The 19934-nt window shown below is 47.8% G+C and overlaps 1 protein-coding gene across 2 annotated transcripts; it reads right to left on the minus strand.

The window, feature by feature from the left end:
* Positions 1-295: 295 nt before the first annotated feature.
* LOC119455116 (kunitz-type serine protease inhibitor PPTI) lies at positions 296-9679 on the minus strand. Of its 2 annotated transcripts, none has more exons than XM_049669225.1 (3): positions 9466-9679; positions 5906-6144; positions 296-472 (listed from the first exon to the last, which is right to left on the minus strand). In XM_049669225.1, the coding sequence occupies exons 1-3, from the start codon at positions 9521-9523 to the stop codon at positions 407-409; spliced, it is 363 nt and encodes a 120-aa protein (XP_049525182.1). In that variant the 5' UTR covers positions 9524-9679; the 3' UTR covers positions 296-406. The 2 variants fall into 2 exon arrangements, with proteins under 2 accessions (XP_049525182.1, XP_037572522.1); XM_037716594.2 differs by having other exon boundaries at positions 299-472; positions 5906-6147; positions 9466-9678.
* Positions 9680-19934: the final 10255 nt, after the last annotated feature.

A 19934-nucleotide genomic window follows, 5' to 3' on the forward strand; every position in this document is an offset into this window, starting at 1 on the left:
GAGCCATCTTCCGACCACCGCTGCCGAGGGCGTGAAACAGTTCACGTCACTCGGCTGAAACCGTTCTACGACCCTCCTGTGCTGTCATTCCCCTAAGTCGCCAGGTTGGCTCCTTTCTGCGCGGGGAGTGATTGTACCGGAGCACATCGGCACCAGCTCTGTGCCAGCGAGTGTGTGGAAGAAGACGTTGACGATCGTGTGGTTCGCGCTAGGTCGGTTTTCAACGAGCCAGCTTGTTTAACCGCTTCATCTAGTCTACCTGCCAAATACTCTTGTTGCAATATATATATATATATATATATATATATATATTGGAGCCAGAATAAATTATTCATTATGCACCAACAAAAAGCTTAACATCTTTATCGTTAGACACAAACTGCAGCCCGAGCTTGAAGTCCGTGCCTTAGCCACGATTGGTGTCTCGCTGCTGACCACCTTTGCCTCCGGACATTCCTTCTACTTCAGGAACCTGGGTTGTTGAAAAAAGCAAACGTTCCATGCATAGTTAATGTATAGATGCCGGCCATGAAATGTTGAAGTTTGTTGATGTGTTAGGTTACGTTGGGTTACGGCTTACGTCTCTATGGCTCGAGCTACTGTCAACTGCACTGTAAAAGCCTTTTCCGAAAATGTTGCCACGCATAGGATTCAAGGCATCTTAAACCCGAGAGGGTGGAACGAAAAAGCACACCCTAGCCCGAGGTAACTATTCTATGCGGCATGTGACTATACTTGTGTCAGCGCACGTCTCGCATGAAGACCACTTTTCCACGAATCTGGCGCTAGCAGAGCGGTGACTAAACTTACTGTGGTACAATCTCTACACGGAAGTGGGACCTTCTCGTCCCCTTTAGGGAGAAGAAATAAAAGCTGCAGCACCAACGTGCCAATGGCCGTAGATAAGGTTTCTACGTTCATTGCGATAGCAATTATATGGACACTCCTAGCGCATTTCTGCCGTGGTCGTGGTCGTGCATGTCGCTGTTAGGTTCCGTATAAAGTCCACGCACGGTTACATCGTCGCCGCGCGCCGTGCGTCGTATGTGCGAGTGAAAGCTTGCGAGGGTCAGCTGACGATCGCGGCTCAATATCGCGCGCGCGAGTGAGAAGGCGGGACGCAAGCGCGCTCCTTCTGTCGCGCGCGAGGCACAGGTTTACTCCGGCGGCGGCCGCCGTATCTTGAAAGCGATCTGCGACGTGGGAAAAGTGCGCGTCGGCGCGGGCCTCATCTTCAAAGCAATCTGCGATGTGGGCAAAGTTCAACTAGTGCTGGTAGAGTCGTATGCGCTGTGCTTTCGACGTTTAGTTCGCGTTGAAGTGAGAGACGGCCCGAAGGTCATATCGCTCGCTGCTGCTCCCGCGCCTCAAGCGTTTTGACAGCGAGCTTCCGCGGTCATCGAGCGAGATGTGTTCATGTTTAACTGTGCACGCGTTACACAGTGCTTGTTAATTTAGTAAGGGAATGTTTATAAATTTATGCGGACGATAAAACTACTATCCTTAGTTCGTATAGTTACCTACTAATTTGCTATCGCAATCGATGCTTCGCCTTACGGGCGAAACTATGACAATCTTTAATCATCCATTTATATAACGTAAAATGCAGTTCGAGAACTATGCAGGTTGACGTGTAACGATATACAAAATCATATATTCCTAACACATTCTAAAGATATTATAACACAACGATAAAATGAAAATAAGGAAAACGAAATCAGAATGAATGATCACCGAACAAGAAAATTTTGGCACTAACTTGCGTACATTGATTTAGAGAAAAAGAGTTTAATAAAACACTTTCAAAAACTTTTACTTTATCAATCATGAGAACATTTTCTGGTAAGACGTTAAAAAAATTATTGGGTTTTACGTGCCAAAACCACGATCTGATTATGAGGCACGCCGTAGTGGTGACTCCAGAATAATTTGGACCACCTGGGGTTATGTCTAGGTAAGGGTTGGAACACGCTATTCTCAATCGACTCACGAAATACGTTGAACAAAACGACATTTTACCGTACAACTTAATCGGCGTTCGCCCTGGGCTGTCGACTCAGGACCCTATGCTCCTGATCAAGCACCAGCTCGTACAGGCCAGCCACGCGCACACGAGAGCGCTCTTGGGTTTGGACGTGGAAAAAGCCTTTGACCGCATATATCATAAGACCATACTTGACGTTCTCTCTGAGATGGGGCTAGGCAAGAGATTTTTTAACATGGTTAAGGACTTTCTCGGAAATAGGTCTGCACACCTCATGTTGGCGGAGCTTAAGTCAGAGACAAAGAACTTGGGAAATAGGGGCACCCCGCAAGGAGCAGTACTCTCACCCATGCTATTCAATTTAGCAATGTGCTAGGGTTGCCAGAAATTTGAAGAAAATTGAGGATATACATTACGTGATATATGCTGACGACATAACCATATGGAGTGCCAAAGGTAATGTAGGACAGACGGAGACCAGATTACAGGAAAGTGTATATATTGTAGTGAATACACTGAAAGATATGGGGCTGAAATGCTCGGCAGTCAAATCGGAACTTTTGGTTTTGAAACATCGTAGAAGAGGTCGAAAACAAAGAGGTTACATCCCGACAGACGAGCCCAGAGTGAACTTACACACTCACGAAGGAACTACAATCAGGCTAGTCGAAGGAATCAAAGTTCTTGGATTCTACATAGAAGCGAATAATGCGAACTATAGAACAATACAGCATATCTCAAATAAAACCGATGAAGTCATTAGGCTACTAAGGAGAATTATCAATAGACACAGAGGCCTGGGGGAAGACAGTGCTTTGAGGCTAGGTCATGCTTTTGCTTTCTGTCATTTCACTTATGGTGCTGGATTATTCAAATGGACGCAGGTAGAACTTAACAAACTTAACACGATGATTAGGAAGCTCATTAAAGCTACCCTAGGGATACCGATTAACACTGCTACTGAGAGATTAATGAGACTAGGGGTGCACAACACAATAGAGGAAATTGCGGAGGCTCAGCAGCTAGCGCACAGGAAAGATTGACAAAAACACGAGCCAGGCAGGAATATACTACAGGCAATAGGGGCAGAGCTAAATAGGTCAAGGCGCGAACTGGTGGATGAAGTTACGAGCTGAGATTAGGGATCTGATTAGAACCACCCCTCTCCTTAGAAACATGCATCCAGAGCACAATATCAAAAGGAGAAAGGCAAGAGCTCAAGCACTCTTGCGGGAGATACAACACCAGAATCAACAGGCGACTTTCGCAGATGCTGCCTGAGTGAAACGGGAAGAAGCATATACTGCCGTAGTAGCAAACATTCAAGGGAAGGTACAAGATGCCATCACTGTATTTACCAAAGATTCCATGGTGGAGGAGCAAGTGGCAATTGCTCTAGCCATCAGGAACAATAAATGGACTTTTATTTACAGCGATTCCAAAGCTGCTATAAAAGGTTTCGATAAAGGCTACGTGGCCGCGGTTGCAGCTAAACTTATTGAAAACACTATGAGTATGAGAACTGAAAGCCAATGGTTTCCTGCGCATATGGGAGAAGTGGACGATACCCGGGCTAACCTCAATGAGGTTACTCATGACTTGGCACGAAGACTTGCTAGCCGTGACAGACACAACCGAGCCGTCCACCACCAGGCCGGGGAATTTAAAGATAATTTATTAACATATAACGAGATTACTAAACACTACTATCTAGGATGCAGACAATTTCCATTGCCACATTCAAAGTTGAACAGGGCACAGAGAGTTTCAATGAGACTATTACAAACAGGAACTTATCCCACGCCGTACCACCTTGATAAAATTTATCCGGAAAGGGAGGTCAAGAAAGATTGTCATGCGTGCAATGGCATCATTGGGATCAGACACATGCTCGCGGGATGCCCCGCGACTCTCACCAACCCTGAAGAAGAATGGCTCCATTGGAAGAAGATGCTACAGAGTTCATCTTTTCAAGATCAGCTACGGGCTGTCCAGAGGGCCCACGATGTCGCTGCAGGGCTGGGCCTAACGGTGCTATCGTGGGAGCGGCCCGCCTCGACTTGAAATAGTCGAGCCTCAGGACTTTTGTAACTAAAAAGTGTTCACACACACACCACACCTGGGGTTCTTTAACACGCGCCTCCTCGGGTTGGGTACGTGCCAGTATATCCCAAGGATCCACTTCTACAACGTGCGCCAAAATCTAAGTACGCGAGTGTTTTCTCATTGCGCCCCCATCGAAATGCGGCCGCCGTGGTCGGGCTTCGATCCCGCAACCTCGTGCTTAGCAGCCCAACACCATAGCCACATAGCAACCACTGGCAGATCCTGGTAAGGCGTTCCATTATGGGATAGTGCGGGGGGAAAACGAATGTTTAAAAAGCATAGCGCCAGAAAATACTGGGCTATCTGAAGATTATGAGCGCGCCATGTTGGATCTTGTAAACGAAGCCAGGTAAAGAAATGAGTCAAGAAATGAGTCAAGAAAAACTTCCATTCATTGAAGCGTGATAAAAACAGCAATTTTGCTCTAGGAACGGCTTGTCCTTTTGTCTAAAGACAAAATGTTGTTGTTAATGGCGAGCTCAGTGGTGAATCCTTGCGACGATAGGAGTGAACATCAAGCGAACTGCCTTCCTATGAATCACTTTAAGTTTGTTAATAAATATTTGTTAAGCTTTTTTATTTCTCAGGAACTCCTGGTATTATATAGACGGGGAGACATTGGTGTGATCCTCTGGTGACCCCAGCTTTAGAGTTTGGCGATCATTGTAGTTGTACTTTCTTAACAAAACGTCGTTTTATGCATTGAAACACAAAATTAACTGGAACGCCAATGCATTCCTCCGCAAACTTGGGGAATTAATATCTCGACACTGGTGTCATCCTGAGAATTCGTTCCAAGTGGATTCGCCTTGCGAAATCCACGACTATAATTTGTATACTGCAATATTGGCCATACGTTAATTAGTTACAAACCTAATTAGTGAATTTTCGGTAATTAGTCGATTATGCATTTCAATTTTTGTGCGAGTAATTTCCGCCTCTTCGAGTAGACCAGCTCATGAACTGGAATTGTGCGATTTGCCACAGGCAACCTGTAAAAATTTTTGAAAGTGTTAGCTGAAACACCCGGTATATAGACCAGCCACATAGTTACCGCTTCCCGGCAACTGCAGCTAATGCAACCGTAATCTTTACTGAGAACCGCTTGCGGCGAACGCTATGCGCGAAGGCGAGCCCTCTGGTTCCTCTTTTTCTGTACCCCGCACGGCTGGTGCCACTGCTGCCGCGGAATTGAGCGCCAACTGGTGGTACTTTAATGTGGCTTCCTCCGCTTTCATCCGCGCGCTCTCTTCGCTATCGCCTTCTTTCAACTCCCATTGCGCTCCGCATTCGCTCTTTCATCCTTCGCTTTGCTCGTTCGCTCGGTTACGCCGAGGGACTCCGAGGCACGCCGAGGCTGAACGCAGAAACGGGCGCTAGCAGCTGCGCTCTAAAAATTTTCATTTACTCGCAAGAATATTCGCAATTACACCTTACGAAGAGAGCCACACTAACTACACAAAAGCGTCGCATTATTCTGGAAATTTCAGGACTGCTGTAGCGACATTTAGAACCAAGCGGTACGACTGCTGAGGTCGAGGACGAGCCACGACCAGTCTAAAGGTCTCAGATCATCATGCTACCGGCTATGCGTCACAGCGGTGTAAGTGACAATTCGAGAAGTGGCTGCTGCATTTCGTACAAGACGTCAACCGCTACACAGCACGTGTTATATAGGTCTGCCCTGCTCATTCCAGGTTGAGCTACGCCTCTTGGGATGCTTTTCCCCTCAAGATTCGCTGCTTCCCAAGGTCCGACAACCAAGGAAACAATCGTGCAACTTTCCAACTTGAACGGGCATCCAGCCGAGCTCACCTCGAACGTGCAGTACCTCATGCACTCGTCGTGGGTCTTAAATGCGTTAGCATCTTTTCCACCGCAGCCGCCGTAAAGGTACTGCTTGCAGAGAAGGTAAGTTGTGTCGTAGTACCAGCGGGGCACATAATCCGAGCAGTGTCGGTGGTCGGGTTTCAGCCAGCATTTGTTCTTGACAACTTGATCTGTCGGGTTGTCCTGTTCCTCCTGTGCCCTTTTGTGCTTATTCGCCTCCACGGCTTCTGAAATGCACGTACTGTGATTACACGAGCAGCTATAACCTTTCTACAAGTCACTGAACTCAACGCACAGCTTTAGAGAAGCCACGACGTAGTGGACTTGTACAGAGGTCAACACTTCTTTCTGGGGTTTTACGTGCCAAAACCAGTTCTGATTAGGAGGCACGCCGTAGTGGAGGGCTCCGGATTAATTTTGACGACCTGGGCTTCTTTAACGTGCACTACAACGAGAGCACACGGGCGTTTTTGCATTTCGCCTCCATCGAAATTTTTTTAAGGGGATTGGTCCTATTTACCAGGCAGTTTATATTGTTTGCTGCGTTCTTTTGTCTGTTGATTGCCTAATGTTGAAGCGCAAAACACACGGGCACCAAACGGAAGACATGATGGACGGGACGGGCGCGTGTACCACTGTGTCGAGAACGTTAGAATAAATATTGACGGTTGTTCTTGTGGTTTCCCATCAAGTATTCACGGTTGTGAGTAGCGCTCATCCCGACCGTCTCGTCTTCATTTAGGGCCAGTGTTTTGTGCTTGAATCTTTACCGAATATGCTTCCCCAACTGCTCCAAAAAACAACTTTTTTATTGAAATTGTAAAAACAAAATGTCATCCACACGACTATAACACGAAGCTACAATTTCTTTCCTTTTCACGAACTTTGGGGGCTTCCGCAAAACAGATCGACCAGATTACTTTTGAAAAGTTTGCGCGTTCGTTAGCTCGCTCTTCCCTCCCTCATCTGTTCATTCGCTTGCTTCTTCTTTCTGTCCTTCCTTTTTTTTCCCTTGCTAACTTTGTTAACGCTGCACAGGCCGAGAAGTTAGAGCGCAACCAATAAATGTCAGTAACAAGAAGAAGTCACGGTAGCCGAGAATAAGCGCCCCATCATTTAGTTTGTAGCCTCACCGTTTCGGAATTCAATCAAGGACACAAGTACTTCCGGAACCAACGAGCCTCGCCACATGGCTGGAGTACATCGTATGTCCCAAGAAATTTGATATATTTGCTGGTTGTCGCTAACAAAAGCGCCGATGTCGAAGCTAACATATACAGGGTTAAACAGCTGTACGACTAAGGCGTTAAGCCGGAGGGCTATAATGAGAACCGCAAGAACCATTCCTTCTGAAAATTTATTTTCCAATTTATTCAGATGACAGCGTTAGAGATAAAATTAAACTTAACTAATTAAACTTCAACAGTGTTGAAACCACGGTAGTATAGGGGGTTAAAATAAGACTTCATAGTTTTCTCCCTTCGTCGCTACAAACTATCTTTTTTTTTTTCATCAACAGCCCGGCACGTAGGCCGGCGGTTAATCACCGGGTGCTTGAAAAGTTGAAACCAAAGTAAAACTAGGGACCACCTGCAGCTCGCGCTGAAATGAACTTTTCGTGTTGCGCCTAACCGCTAGAGACGTAGCGCAAGATGCGCCGAGTATGGAAAGACGTCTTGCTCTGATCTCGAATCGCCGCACGGGGTTTCATCAGAGTCTGCTTGCTGGTTGACGAGCGAAGTGCAAGCACAGGCAACACTCCATCAACGAACGACCCCGCAACACATGGGGCTAATTGTTTATTTCGTTCTTTTTTTTTTTTTCTTTTCTTGGAAAATGTTGTTATCCGATCGTGCTGCACTTGTGTTGCATGATGATGATAAAATGTATTTATTGAGAACCAAGAGAAAATGTTAGTTCTTTCGGGTGATATTTCTAGCGTGCTGCCTAACCACCGCCACGTGAAATTTCCTGAGTACTTGACTGCATCCATCTAGTGAAAGGTAGATCCCACTGTCACTTTCTTTGTCTGGCCCCGCCTTTTATTCCATGAGTGACCTGAAAGACTTTGTTGCCCTTGACTGCCGTCCATACTCGCATTTTACACCGTCCCTACAGAAAGCACTTCATCTCGACTCATGATGCTGATATAGTATGAAAGTGAATGCTCGGATGCTCTGGCTGTGTAAATATAAGGTAAATAGACAACGACAACAACAATGACAACGATGACAATAATGTGTTTCCGAGACCGACATCGGCAAGGAAGTGGTGGACATGTTTACAATAGGAGATAAGCTTTAAAAAAAAAGAAGTTGGCATTTTACAACTGAGGGACATCTTGAGTCCGAGACTCTGAGGGAGGTAGCTAATACGGTGCATCAGAAAAGCAGTTCTTCCGAAACTCTAGTTCCATCTGGCCTACGTAACAGTTCCACCGAGAATGACAAGTTCTTGACTTGATTCGACATTCAACCCTCAGAACTTTTCTGCGGGCAAACAGCAGTACTTGTGTGTATTTCACAGTACACTATAAAACGTTGCACTTGCGGGGAGAGGCGTATTGTTCGAAATAACGCTCGAAACTTTTCCAAACCAATAAGCGGGCTTTAGGGTACCGTGACACTTCCACGTTAAGCACAAATACCGCATTTTTTTAAAGGGCAACGACTTCATCAAACACAAACAATCGGGACTCTTGACCTCCTAAGACCCCTTATACAATACACTGCTCATTGCCTTCAACATTTTTTTTTTTCGAAGTTCACTTGGAAGTGATTCAGCAAAATATTGATTCTGGGCATGAAGTACGGCGCATGTGTAACTGTAAAGAAATTGTTTACCACATATTCTTCGCATCCGCTATTTAGAAATTTGACAATAAATAGATCTAGACCGACGGAAAGCAACCTTCAAGTGTGTTTCGAAATCACTGAATTTGAACTGAAAAACTTTTTGAGGGCCCTGCGAAGTTAATTCGGGGCGGGCCTTAGCCCCGACCTAGGCTTCGGCCGCGATCACTGAGATTGCGTGAAAATACCGGACGCGACAGCAACATGGCAATGTATTACACGTAGTTCCATCTTCGTCTCTGCATTCAGGCAATGAAATGAAGTTTTTTTACCATAAGAAGCATGCGGAGCATTTTTTTTTCATGAACATGGGCCGCAGCTTTTGGCATCTAACCGTGTTATACAAATTTTCAAAATTGTTTTTCACGTTCATACATAACAGTAGACAACAAAAACCACCTTGAAGAGCGATTATGTCCTATAGCTGTATTCGGGTCTCGGGAGGTTAGCATGCTTTCCTTCGTATTTTCTTCTAGAAATACATGGAGAATAATTATGATATATATGCACATCATGCTTGCCAGTGCAGCAAGAATCCACCACATTCGCGGTGCCTGAGTGTCTTGACTTTCTCAGCACATGGAAGCTACTCCAGCAGCAAAAATAGTCGAAGTAGCTCACTTGACCCAGATTTCGAAACATTTGAAGCCTGGGGACACTGAAAGCGCAAGCTAAAGCCGCGACACCACTTACCTGTCAGCGCCCAGCCTATGATTACGGCAAGCACAAACAAGCGATGCACACTGTCCATTTTCAGTGGCTTTCACTCCACAAACTGAAGCTCTTTTCCGCCTGTTACTTCATTTAGGAATGAAAGCAGACAGTCTACTGGCTTGCACAGCTTCCTACTCGAGTTCCGCGACAGTAGTGACAGGGCGTCCAGCAACGCGTTGGGTGGAAAACGGCGCTCAGTCATGTGCGCTGTGAGCAAGAAAAAAAAATATTAAGTATATATACAACGAATGAGAGAATGAATGGAATAAAAAGAACAGAAAAAAAAGACTCCCTGTGCGAGCGTTCGCGAGGCACTCAGGATGCTGCGTGAGCCGTCTTATAGTTTTTGAGTAAGCCGACCGACGCGGCCTTTTGTGGGAGGGGATATACTATGCTTCAACATGTCCTGAAATACCGAGTGAGTGACAGAACAAAGAAACGAGGAGCAGTACGTGGGAAGTATGCTCGAATGAAGAAGAAGAGGAGTGTTTTGGCAGAAAGTGAGAAAGATATTATGCGGGCACATTTGGAGCGTGAAGATATGCCTTTTAAAATAGAACTGAAATGCTAAATAAAAAGAAATAAAACGATGGAAGCTTTGAAGAAATCATAAAACGAGTTCCCCGAGGGGCGTAAAACACTTTCCAACTGCTCACCGCTTGAATGCTGGCATCGCACCTGAGTTCCCCGGAGATCTGCACGTCAGAGTCAGAACGTGAATTTATATAACGAAACAAACACAAACACGCCGAGAATATTTTTTTTCTCTCTTTCGCACGCAGGCGCGCAATATATACGGCGTTGCAAACGAAGAAGACACACGTGAGAGGAGACAACAATGGTCGCGTGACACTCTCTCCCATACAGTGTGCCTCTATCATCGAAACACAAGCGTGTATACGAGAACGAGGGTCCTGCACTGGCTCCTGCTTTGAGGTGAAAATTGGACGCCAAGCCAGATATTCGCCTGCAACAGCAAGCGAAGGCTCTATTCCCATCGCATCTACTGACGGTCCGGTTATTTATAAGAATGATTTTTTTTATATGGAGCAAGTGGTTTTGACTAGTGTGCTTGTCACCCTACCCGTAATATGATGCAAACCAGGGAATTCCGTATGCACCGGAAAGAGACAAGTGTATCGATGCTCTAGGCAAAAATGGGCATGAAGTACGAGAATAATAAAAATTGGCATTTCACAATGATTCTGGCAGGATTCTGTGGAAACGGTGGGGAACGCAAGGTTATGGGGTGATGGATGTCGGGGGAGGAAGGGAGGGCAGTGGCAACAGAATGACCGCTCTTCCGACCCCCCTCCTCCTCACGCATTTTATTTCTATGTTTGTGTATTTTTGATTTCACAGAGCGAAGTTAAAAGCGCAGGGCGACGCCTAGGCAGACGTAGACAGGTGTAGAGTCTAACGACTATATGACCCTCTGTTGCATGTTCTTTTGAAGCCTAACCTTGTTTTTGCAACTTAAATAAGGACTATAACATGACATTTGTTATCTTGTATGAGTTGAAAGGATAAAACCTACAGAAAGAAGGTCGAGAGTAGAACCTCTCGAAAAATATTATAATTGATCATTGCTCTACAAACAAGTTCGGAGTGCAGATTGATTTGCGCAAACGTCCTGATTAAGATGTGCCGACACTTGACGACCTATATATTTCATCTTCTGTATCACCCCAACAGCAACAGAACAGCTCAAGTCAGCCTGCGTGCAAATGAGTGGCCCTCAGGAGAGCTTGGGCCATGTTAAGCCTCCGGGTCGTCTTCAGCGGAATTCAGTTGATGGTTTTTGCTTTACCTAGACCAGCACAATAACGCGCAGGGAAGCGGCAACACTGTCGTAGTAATGAACAGCGGGTGCAGCGCTCGTGTAGAAAATATAAGACAGAGATTCACACCAAACTGTAGGCTTGAAGTGAATAACATTAGTTGAACAACGGGTGTCCAGCCAAAGTTTGACGGAGACTTGTCTTCGTCAATTCACCTTGTCGAAGATTTGTCAAAACGGTGGTTTGAACGTCGTCCCGTGTTCGACTACAGTTAGGCACAGCGGCCTTTGGGTGCGTGCTGTTCTTGTCTGTTTAAATACGTAGACGTGCTTTAGCCTTTCGTGCTGCCAGAACTTGGACTTTCTGTGGTGACTCATCCATACCGAATCGGTACACACTGTTCTAAATACAGCCCGTGATTGCATTTTTCCTCTTGAAACTGTTAACTAAGGACGCTGAGACGGGGTATGCGTTACAGGTTAAGACTGGCACCACCTGTGCGCGAAACAAAACTTCAGCGCTGTCACGTTTTGTAGAAGAGCACCGGTCCGAACGTTCTTTGTATCACGGTCGGCGCTGTACAGTAGTATTGGGGCAGGAATTTCTTGTGTTAAGAACCATCTGCGGCTTGCTTTCTGAGGGTGCAAGTCACGACCTGTCGGCTTTCTGCGATCTCACATGGAAGGAAGAGATTGTTTGCGCGAAAAAAAAAAGTAACTCAACAAGGTGACGTCCTGCACGCAGAACATATTTCCTAATTAAACCGAGAATAGCTGTGGTGACTTCCTGAATTCCTTCTAGCTTGTTCGCTTAACCTCTTCGCTGGTTATTAGCATTGCTTAATTTCTTCGTTTCCCTTTGTTTTCGCTGTCACTCCTGATCGAAAGAGGCAGCGAGCGTTATTACGGTGATGTCACGACCTCGGGTACCTCATACTCCAGACAACTAACACTCGTGTATAATAATCAAGCCTGAAAATTTTTTGAAGTTTTCATATGCCCCAGTGGGAAGTAAAAGTAATAAAAGTTCGAATATGAACAAAATGACGTTCTGACAGTATCTAGAGTGAAGCTAACTAAGCAGACGTTTTCTTAATCTTTTTTTTTCTTTTCATTATAGTACAGTAGACTCATGTTCGGGCATACTTGAAGGAACTGTGAAGGTCTGTTCGCTTTGTGAGAAGGTCATCTTAACAGAAGTTACCAGCAGAACTCCAGACCAGCTATTTCTGGTGCACCCAGATATTCAACACACAAAGTGGTAAATGAAAACAGCATTAGAACCGAAAGGAAGACTCAAAAGAAGACCTTTCTTGGATTAATGTTAGCTCAAATTCTCGCCCCCATTCTAAACCTAAGAAAAGCCCTAATGGCGCAGAGTTAATAGTCTATTTTGGAGAGAGCAATGGCCACTGCGGTGCTCTCGCCGCCCGATGGCTGATGAGAGTGCTTCAGTGGAATTGTCGTTCTATATTTGCTGCTTCAACACATTTACTTCATCTCACACATAAGTTTTGTCCGGATATCACAGTTTTACAAGAAACTTGGTTGCATACAGGAAAAAAATTTCATTGCGGAATTATCGATGTTTCCGTTTGGGAGAACCTATATCCGATCTCCCTCACCTCGCGTGTGGGAAAGCTCTTCGAACATATGGTGCACGACCGCATTACCCAGTACCTCTAAGATAATGGCCACCTACCGGACACCATGTTTGGCTTCAGGCAGCACCTTTCAACGCAGGACGTACTCTCACAACTGAAAGAAGGCCTCCTCGATCACCTTAACAATCGAAGCAAGTACTGCATACTGGCAGTAGACGTGAAGGGAGCCTTTGATAACGTCAGTCACGACGGCTGCGGGACTAGGACCTACGCGTACGTCCGAAACTTTCTGACAGAACGCACGGCAACCGTCGGGATCTGTCACATCCGCAGCGAAAGCTTCCAACTTCCGAACAGAGGCACCCCGCAAGGGTCGGTTATCTCACTGCTACTCTTCAACGTGGCTATGATCAAGTTACCCAAACTCCTCGAGACCATACCAGATCTGCATCACGCGATGTACGCTGATGACATCACGCTCTGGACCAGAGCTGAGAACATTGGCAGGCAAGAAAGCGCCTTACAAGAAGCCGTAAACACCATCGAAAGCTATCTCCTAAACTGTGGCCTGCGCTACGCCCCCGAGAAATCTGAGCATCTCGTCCTGAAAGCAAGAACGAGAGGCAGGCCACCCAGCTACGAAGAGCCGGACCCCTGCGTCACCCTCAATGGGACGCCAATCCCCAAAGTCGATACGCTACGAATACTGGGACTCCTTATTCACAAGGACGGATCCGGAGCGGCCAGCCTACCAAGACTACAACGCACCCTTTCGCAACTCACGCACCTCGTCAAGAGGATCTCAAGCCAAAGAAGCGTGCCTCAAGGAGCAAGACACGCTCAGAATAATCAAGCACTGCTCACCAGCCGCATCACATATGGCATGTCGTACCTGACTTTAAAGAACGCAGAGATCGAAAAGATCAACATCATGATAAGGAAGGCAATCAAATTCGCCCTGGGACTCCATATGGGATGCAACATGCATCCCATATACCACAAGAGTAGAAGGCAAGCTAGAGCCAACGCCATCAAACGAAGATTCAAGTAAGACCCAGACGCCCGCTACACCGACGCGGCCAAGTATCCGCATCGAAACGCGTACGCTCTCAGCGTCGTAGACTCCCAAGGCCGCGAGTTAGCATCGGCAACCGTCAAGGCACGCCACCCGCGCTACGGACACAACTTTCGGAATTTTTTTTTTCATAAAAGTAGACGTGGCTACCTACTACTACTACTACGACGACGACGACTACTACTACTACATACTACAGAGGAGGGACAGACCCACACCCTAAGGAGCTTCGCCCCTAAAAAAAATTCCGAAAGTTGTGTCCGTAGCGCGGAATCGAACCAGGGACCCCTCGCTTCCGAACGCGCGGCGCTAACCACTACGCCACGAAGCTTTTTTTAGGGGCGAAGCTCCTTATGGCGGCACCCGTTCCGTCCCCGTCGTAGTAGTAGTAGTAGTGTGTAACCAGTCTGAGAAAAATGAGAAAAAAATTCCGAAGTTGTGTCTGTAGCGCGGAATCGAACCAGGGACCCCTCGCTTGACAGGGAGAGTGTCGGTATGTATTTGAAAAAAGAATGTTTTAACTGAGGGTCTGATTGGCATTTTTGTAGAAGGGACGTGACGGCGGCTGTACGAGCCGTGCCGTCGTCCCTGGTCAGAAGGGAGAAGGCGGCGAGCCGAGCGACGGGGCTGCGATGACCAGCGTGGCTGGCTTTTGGAATGACACTGCGCGTGCCGAGCTTGCACTTCGAGCACGCGCTGCGCTTCTTTATTTTTTTCTTTCTTTGATAGCCGGCGCCAAGGCACCGGCTGAGAGCGCCGAACAAAGCGCTCCGCGCTGCGGCGTCGGTGGGCGCTACAGGGCCCCCCGCCCAGACAGAACGTCGAAATGGCGAGCCAGTTGAGTCCTGATTGAAAAGTGTCCATGGCCAGTCCGAGTCGTCAACGTGAAGGCATCGGGTCGCCACCACCACTCAGGCGGGCGGCACTGCGTGCTCCTCAAAGGGCGAGGGACTCGCGGAACGGACGCTGTTGGCAGGAGTGCGTCTACCCGCTGATTTGACGGACGCCACATGTCTCTGGAAGAATGAGGAAGGAAGGGGGGGGGGGGGGGCTTGTAAGGCGAAGGGTGCGTCGACGGTGCCAGCGCACGCGTTGCCGGAGGCGTATCACAGACCGCACCTTTGCATGACTTGTAGGATGCGTGCACGAGCAATGGAGTCGAAGCCCTGGACAGGCCACGACGCGTGCCTTGCAGGTGGACGCGGCGCAACCTGTCGGGAGGCGAACACGATCCGGCAGAGCTAACGATGGGGTGCATCGCGAGTAAGCCACGGGCTGGCCAGGCAAAAGGGGGTCACGGTCCGCAGGAATGTCCGGTGGTTCCATCAGTCCATCGCAAAAGCCGGAAGTGGGTCGAAACCATGAGGCGCTCAGCGACGCGGCGCGAACGTCCGTCGAGGCAGCACAGGTGAAGACCCGGGTGGGCTGGGTAGGTGGAATGACCTGTACCAACTGCGCTGAAGACTGCGCTGACCGCTGGAGATATGGACCGTTCGATGTCGGGTGTCGCAGAAGGTCGTGACCCGTGTCCGCGGTGGTGGTAGCCGGCAGAGTCGGAGGCAGTGGGATCGGCGCGGTACCGAGCTCGCGCGCCGGCACGGAGACTGGCTCAGCGAACCGCGTGGACGGGTCGGGTGTCGTTGTTGGAGGAGCAATGACGTTGGAGACAGACCCGATGGCGTGGGGCACGGTAGCCGGCGTTGGGTCGGCGAGGTCTCCACTGTCGCCTGCCACCGTTGGGGGCGAGAAAGGCGATGACGTGGCCGGTGTCATGGTCGTGACGATACCCTCGGCGACAACATTGTGCGCGTACTCGCACGAAAGAGACCCCTGGAGAGAGCCGGAGGCCGGGGACTGTGCGGTAGCGCATCGGGTGGTCGCCGAGACGGTATCGGGACAAGTCGAGGGAGGAAGGCTTGCCTGGTGGTGGCTTCCGGGCACAAGTTGAGATGCGGGTAGCGCTGGCGGTGGGAACGCAGGCAGCGATTCGCGCACCGTGCGGTCAGCCACTGGAACAGGGTGGTAGGCAGCGCCGAAGAAGTCGAGCACGCGCTGCCGCAGTTCGTCGTACGGCGCGGGCCAGGCGATGGAACGCCGAGGTGGAGCTGGAGAGCAAGCGGCAGGACGTCGAGGAGTACCGCGTGCTTGAACTCCTGGATCCAGATGTGGTTAAGCTCCAGAGCCGCCTCGAACTGAGCGAACCATGCGCCGACGTAGCTGGACGAGAACGGTGGCAGTGGTGGGTCGAACTGCGGCTCCGGCCAGTGAGCCATGGCAGCGTGTCGCTCGGTGGAACGCGCGTTCTCCCGGGTCACCAATGTAGAAGGGACGTGACGGCGGCTGTACGAGCCGTGCCGTCGTCCCTGGTCAGAAGGGCGAAGGCGGCGAGCCGAGCGACGGGGCTGCGATGACCAGCGTGACTGGCTTTTGGAACGACACTGCGCGTGCCCCGTCGCTCGGCTCGCCGCCTTCGCCCTTCTGAGTAGGGACGACGGCACGGCTCGTACAGCCGCCGTCACGCTTTAACACATCGCGTTCAGGACCTAGCTTGTAGACAGCTCGATAGACAGGTGTTGGTAAGAATACATCAAGAATATCACAATACAAACGCTTTTTCGTAACATCAGACAAGTATTCATATGAAAACCTTGCCTTGAGCAAGCGTATAGACATTACCACTTCGCGCAAATAAGAACTAAGCGGTACTGCTTTCAAAGAAAACGATGATACAACAAAATCAGATAGATAATTCTGTAATTGTGCTTGGATCACAGTTCTCAAAAATACATCAGTTTGATCCCGCACAAAGAAGAATCTGCTCACCAACTGCTTGAAGAACAGATGCGAGAGCACTAGTCCCCCATTTTTCACCCTATGAAACAAATTGCACCGGCTGGTGCGCTCCCACTGCGATCCCCATATAAAAGTCCCGAATACTCGGTGGAATTTTTGAACCGAACTTCTGGTCATGGTCATCACTTGCAACACGTAAAACACTTTGGCAATTAAAAAAATATTGCAAACGGAAGCTCTTGCAAATACTGAAAAGTTATGGCCACCCCATTCATCGGTAGTACTTTTAACAGGTTTGTTTTCCTCAGACCAATATTCTTCCGCATTTCGGTAATAATTTAGTGGAACTCCAAGGTACTTTCCTGGGGAAGTTGTCCAATTCATATTGCAGTACACATCGGGTGTGCTCTGCCAGATACCATGCCAAAATCCAAGGCATTTCGGCCAACTGATCGCGCTACCTGTTGCTGTGCAGAAAGCTATAGCTATTTTGACAACTTCTTCCACGCTTTTCTTATCAGTAGAAAACACAGCTATGTCGTCCGCATACGCTAGAACCCCAATTTCACTGCTCAAAAATGTATAGCCTCGAATACTCGGTGTTGCAAGTAAACCTAAACAAAAGGGTTCCAGGTAAATCGCAAAAAGAAGAGGAGACAAAGGACATCCTTGTTTCACGCTTGACCGCACAGGAATTGAATCACTTAATTCTTTGTTAATAACTAATTTGGCTGTACAATCATGATACACCATTTTCACACCTTCAGTAATCACAGATCCAACATTTACATGCTCCAGCAGTAAAAACAAAACTTCATGTACAACTTTATCGAACGCTTTATGGAAGTCTAACTGAATCATGGCCACGCGGTCATGCATTGCGTCACAACATTCCAGAATACTTCTAGCTATGTGCATGTTTGTAAAAATTGTTCTACCTTTAATACCACACGTTTGATGCGGGCCAACAAGGGACTGAATAACGCTTTGAAGCCATCTAGCTAACACCTTCATGTATATTTAGTCATCTGTATTGGTCAAACTAATGGGACGGTAAGACTCAACTGAAAGTAACTTTGCAGGGTCATCAGTTTTGGGGATCAGTACTACATGCGCTGTCCTAAAAGAGAGGGGTGCTTGCTTTTTTTCATAACATTCAGTGATCACTCGATGTAAAGCCATTGCCATTTCTGTCTTAAGAAACTTGTATATGGCTGCACCCAATCCATCCGGCCCGGGTGACTTGCCGTTACTTAATTCATCTATTGCCGCTTCAATTTCTGCCACGGTAATTTCAGATTCCAATGACTCTCTAACCGTGTCTTGTAATCTAGGCATAAGGGACAGAAAATCAACTCGGAAGCGCTTGGGGTTTTTGGCCAAGAAGCTCTGTGTAAAATTCAACGAATGCAAGTGTTATCTCTTTGCTTTGTTGGGTAATTTTGTTACGATATCGAATTTCATTTATCACTTTATTTGCTGCATGCTTCTTTTCTTCACTAAGCACACGCTTAGTGGGCGTTTCGCCCAGCCACAATCTTTCAGTACGCGCCCTTATCATTGCGTCGCGGTACTTATCTTCATCGATCAACTCGAGCTTTGCTTTCGCCTCTTTTATTTCTTTTTTAAACGCTCCAGGCACTTCATTTTCGACGCCTAACATATACTCCAGCTCACTGCGTAACTGTTTCTCTTGTTGCCTTTCCTTGTGACGTAATACACACGCTCTATCAATTGCAGCAATTTTTATATCACATTTAAACTGTTCCCACACTGCTATGAAGCTGTTAGTTTCAGTATGCAGGGCATTTCAAAGACATGCTTTGGCTCTTGTGACAAATACTTCATCTTGCAGTGGTTTCTCATTAAACTTCCATAGAAACCAGTTAAACTTCACAACCTTTCGTTTTTCGCCAATGGTAACCGTGACCAAACAATGGTCACTAAAACTAAGGTGTTGTGTTTCATAAGAGGAGCATAGTGGTACAAACTTCGCCGGTATGTATATTCTATGTAGCCTCGCATGGGAGTCACCTTGAAAATGTGTATATCGTCCTTGGCCATCTCGTGTCATGACATAACCAATGTCCTCAAGCTCTCTCTCAATCACAATTGCACTCAAAAGCTCAGCGCTTCTATCGCGCACATTGAGACCCGTTGTTTTGTCCTCAGCTCTACAGACGAAATTAAAGTCCCCTAGAACCACAATATTTCGTTCTGTTTTCAAAAACCCTTCAGCATACCTGAAAAAAATTTCACGTTCATGCATTTTGTTTGGTGCGTAAATGCACACAGCACGCCCCTGTAATCCAGAAAAAACAAAATCACATGCAACCAGTCTCCCACTATCGCAGGCGGACACTTTTTCAACAACCGCGATGCTATTGCGAATAAAAATGACGCAGCCTCCCGACCGTCCAACAGCATGGCAAACACATATATTGTATCTAGAGCGAAAAATTTGAACCATTTGTTCTGTTTGCTCCTCACTTTCAATTTTTGTTTCTTGTACAGCCAGAAGGTCAACGTCATTTTCCAAAAGAGTGCGACTAATCTGACATTGCCTCCTGCGCCGAACACAGTCCTCTCACATTCAATGTCGCAACGCGAAGGCTACATTTAAAGTTAGTCGCCATTTCATGGAGGTTGCTTGGCCAGGCGTCCTACTCACATCGCAACAGTGGGTTTCTTGGGGTCCTCGTTGAAGTCGTCTGGTACGTCACCTCCGCTAGTGCGGAGGCGTTGTAGGGTTCACCCTACGGTCAGGCGGCAACTTTGGCTTCGGTTGAATCGAAGACCGCCGCCCAGTCGACGCCTTCGTTGGAGGCTAGCCGGTGCCGGACGCACTCACTTACCCTATGTTGTCGGAGTCTTCGTAAGGCCGCTTTGCAGCGACGCTTCCAGTCGTGAGCATCTCGGCGTCCGTTACCTCCTGGTCGGCGTCTTGCGCTACTGACAATGATGTGTTTGCGGCCCTCGTTTCTGCGTCATCTGTTGTAGCCTCTGGCATCGTTTTCGATGCTGCAGCCGAGGGCTCGGCACCACCATTCGCTTCCTGAACAACTCCTGAAGAAGCTTCAGGGGGCGTTGCAGCAGTCTTCGCGCCGTCGTTGTATTCCCTGCTAGCTTCTTCGGCGTCTGCGGCGTCCATCAGGTGTTCTGACACAACGTCGCTACGGAGTGGGCCTGTGAACGA

The sequence above is a fragment of the Dermacentor silvarum genome, chromosome 6 (genome assembly GCF_013339745.2).
Source record: "Dermacentor silvarum isolate Dsil-2018 chromosome 6, BIME_Dsil_1.4, whole genome shotgun sequence".
NCBI lineage: Eukaryota > Metazoa > Arthropoda > Arachnida > Ixodida > Ixodidae > Dermacentor > Dermacentor silvarum.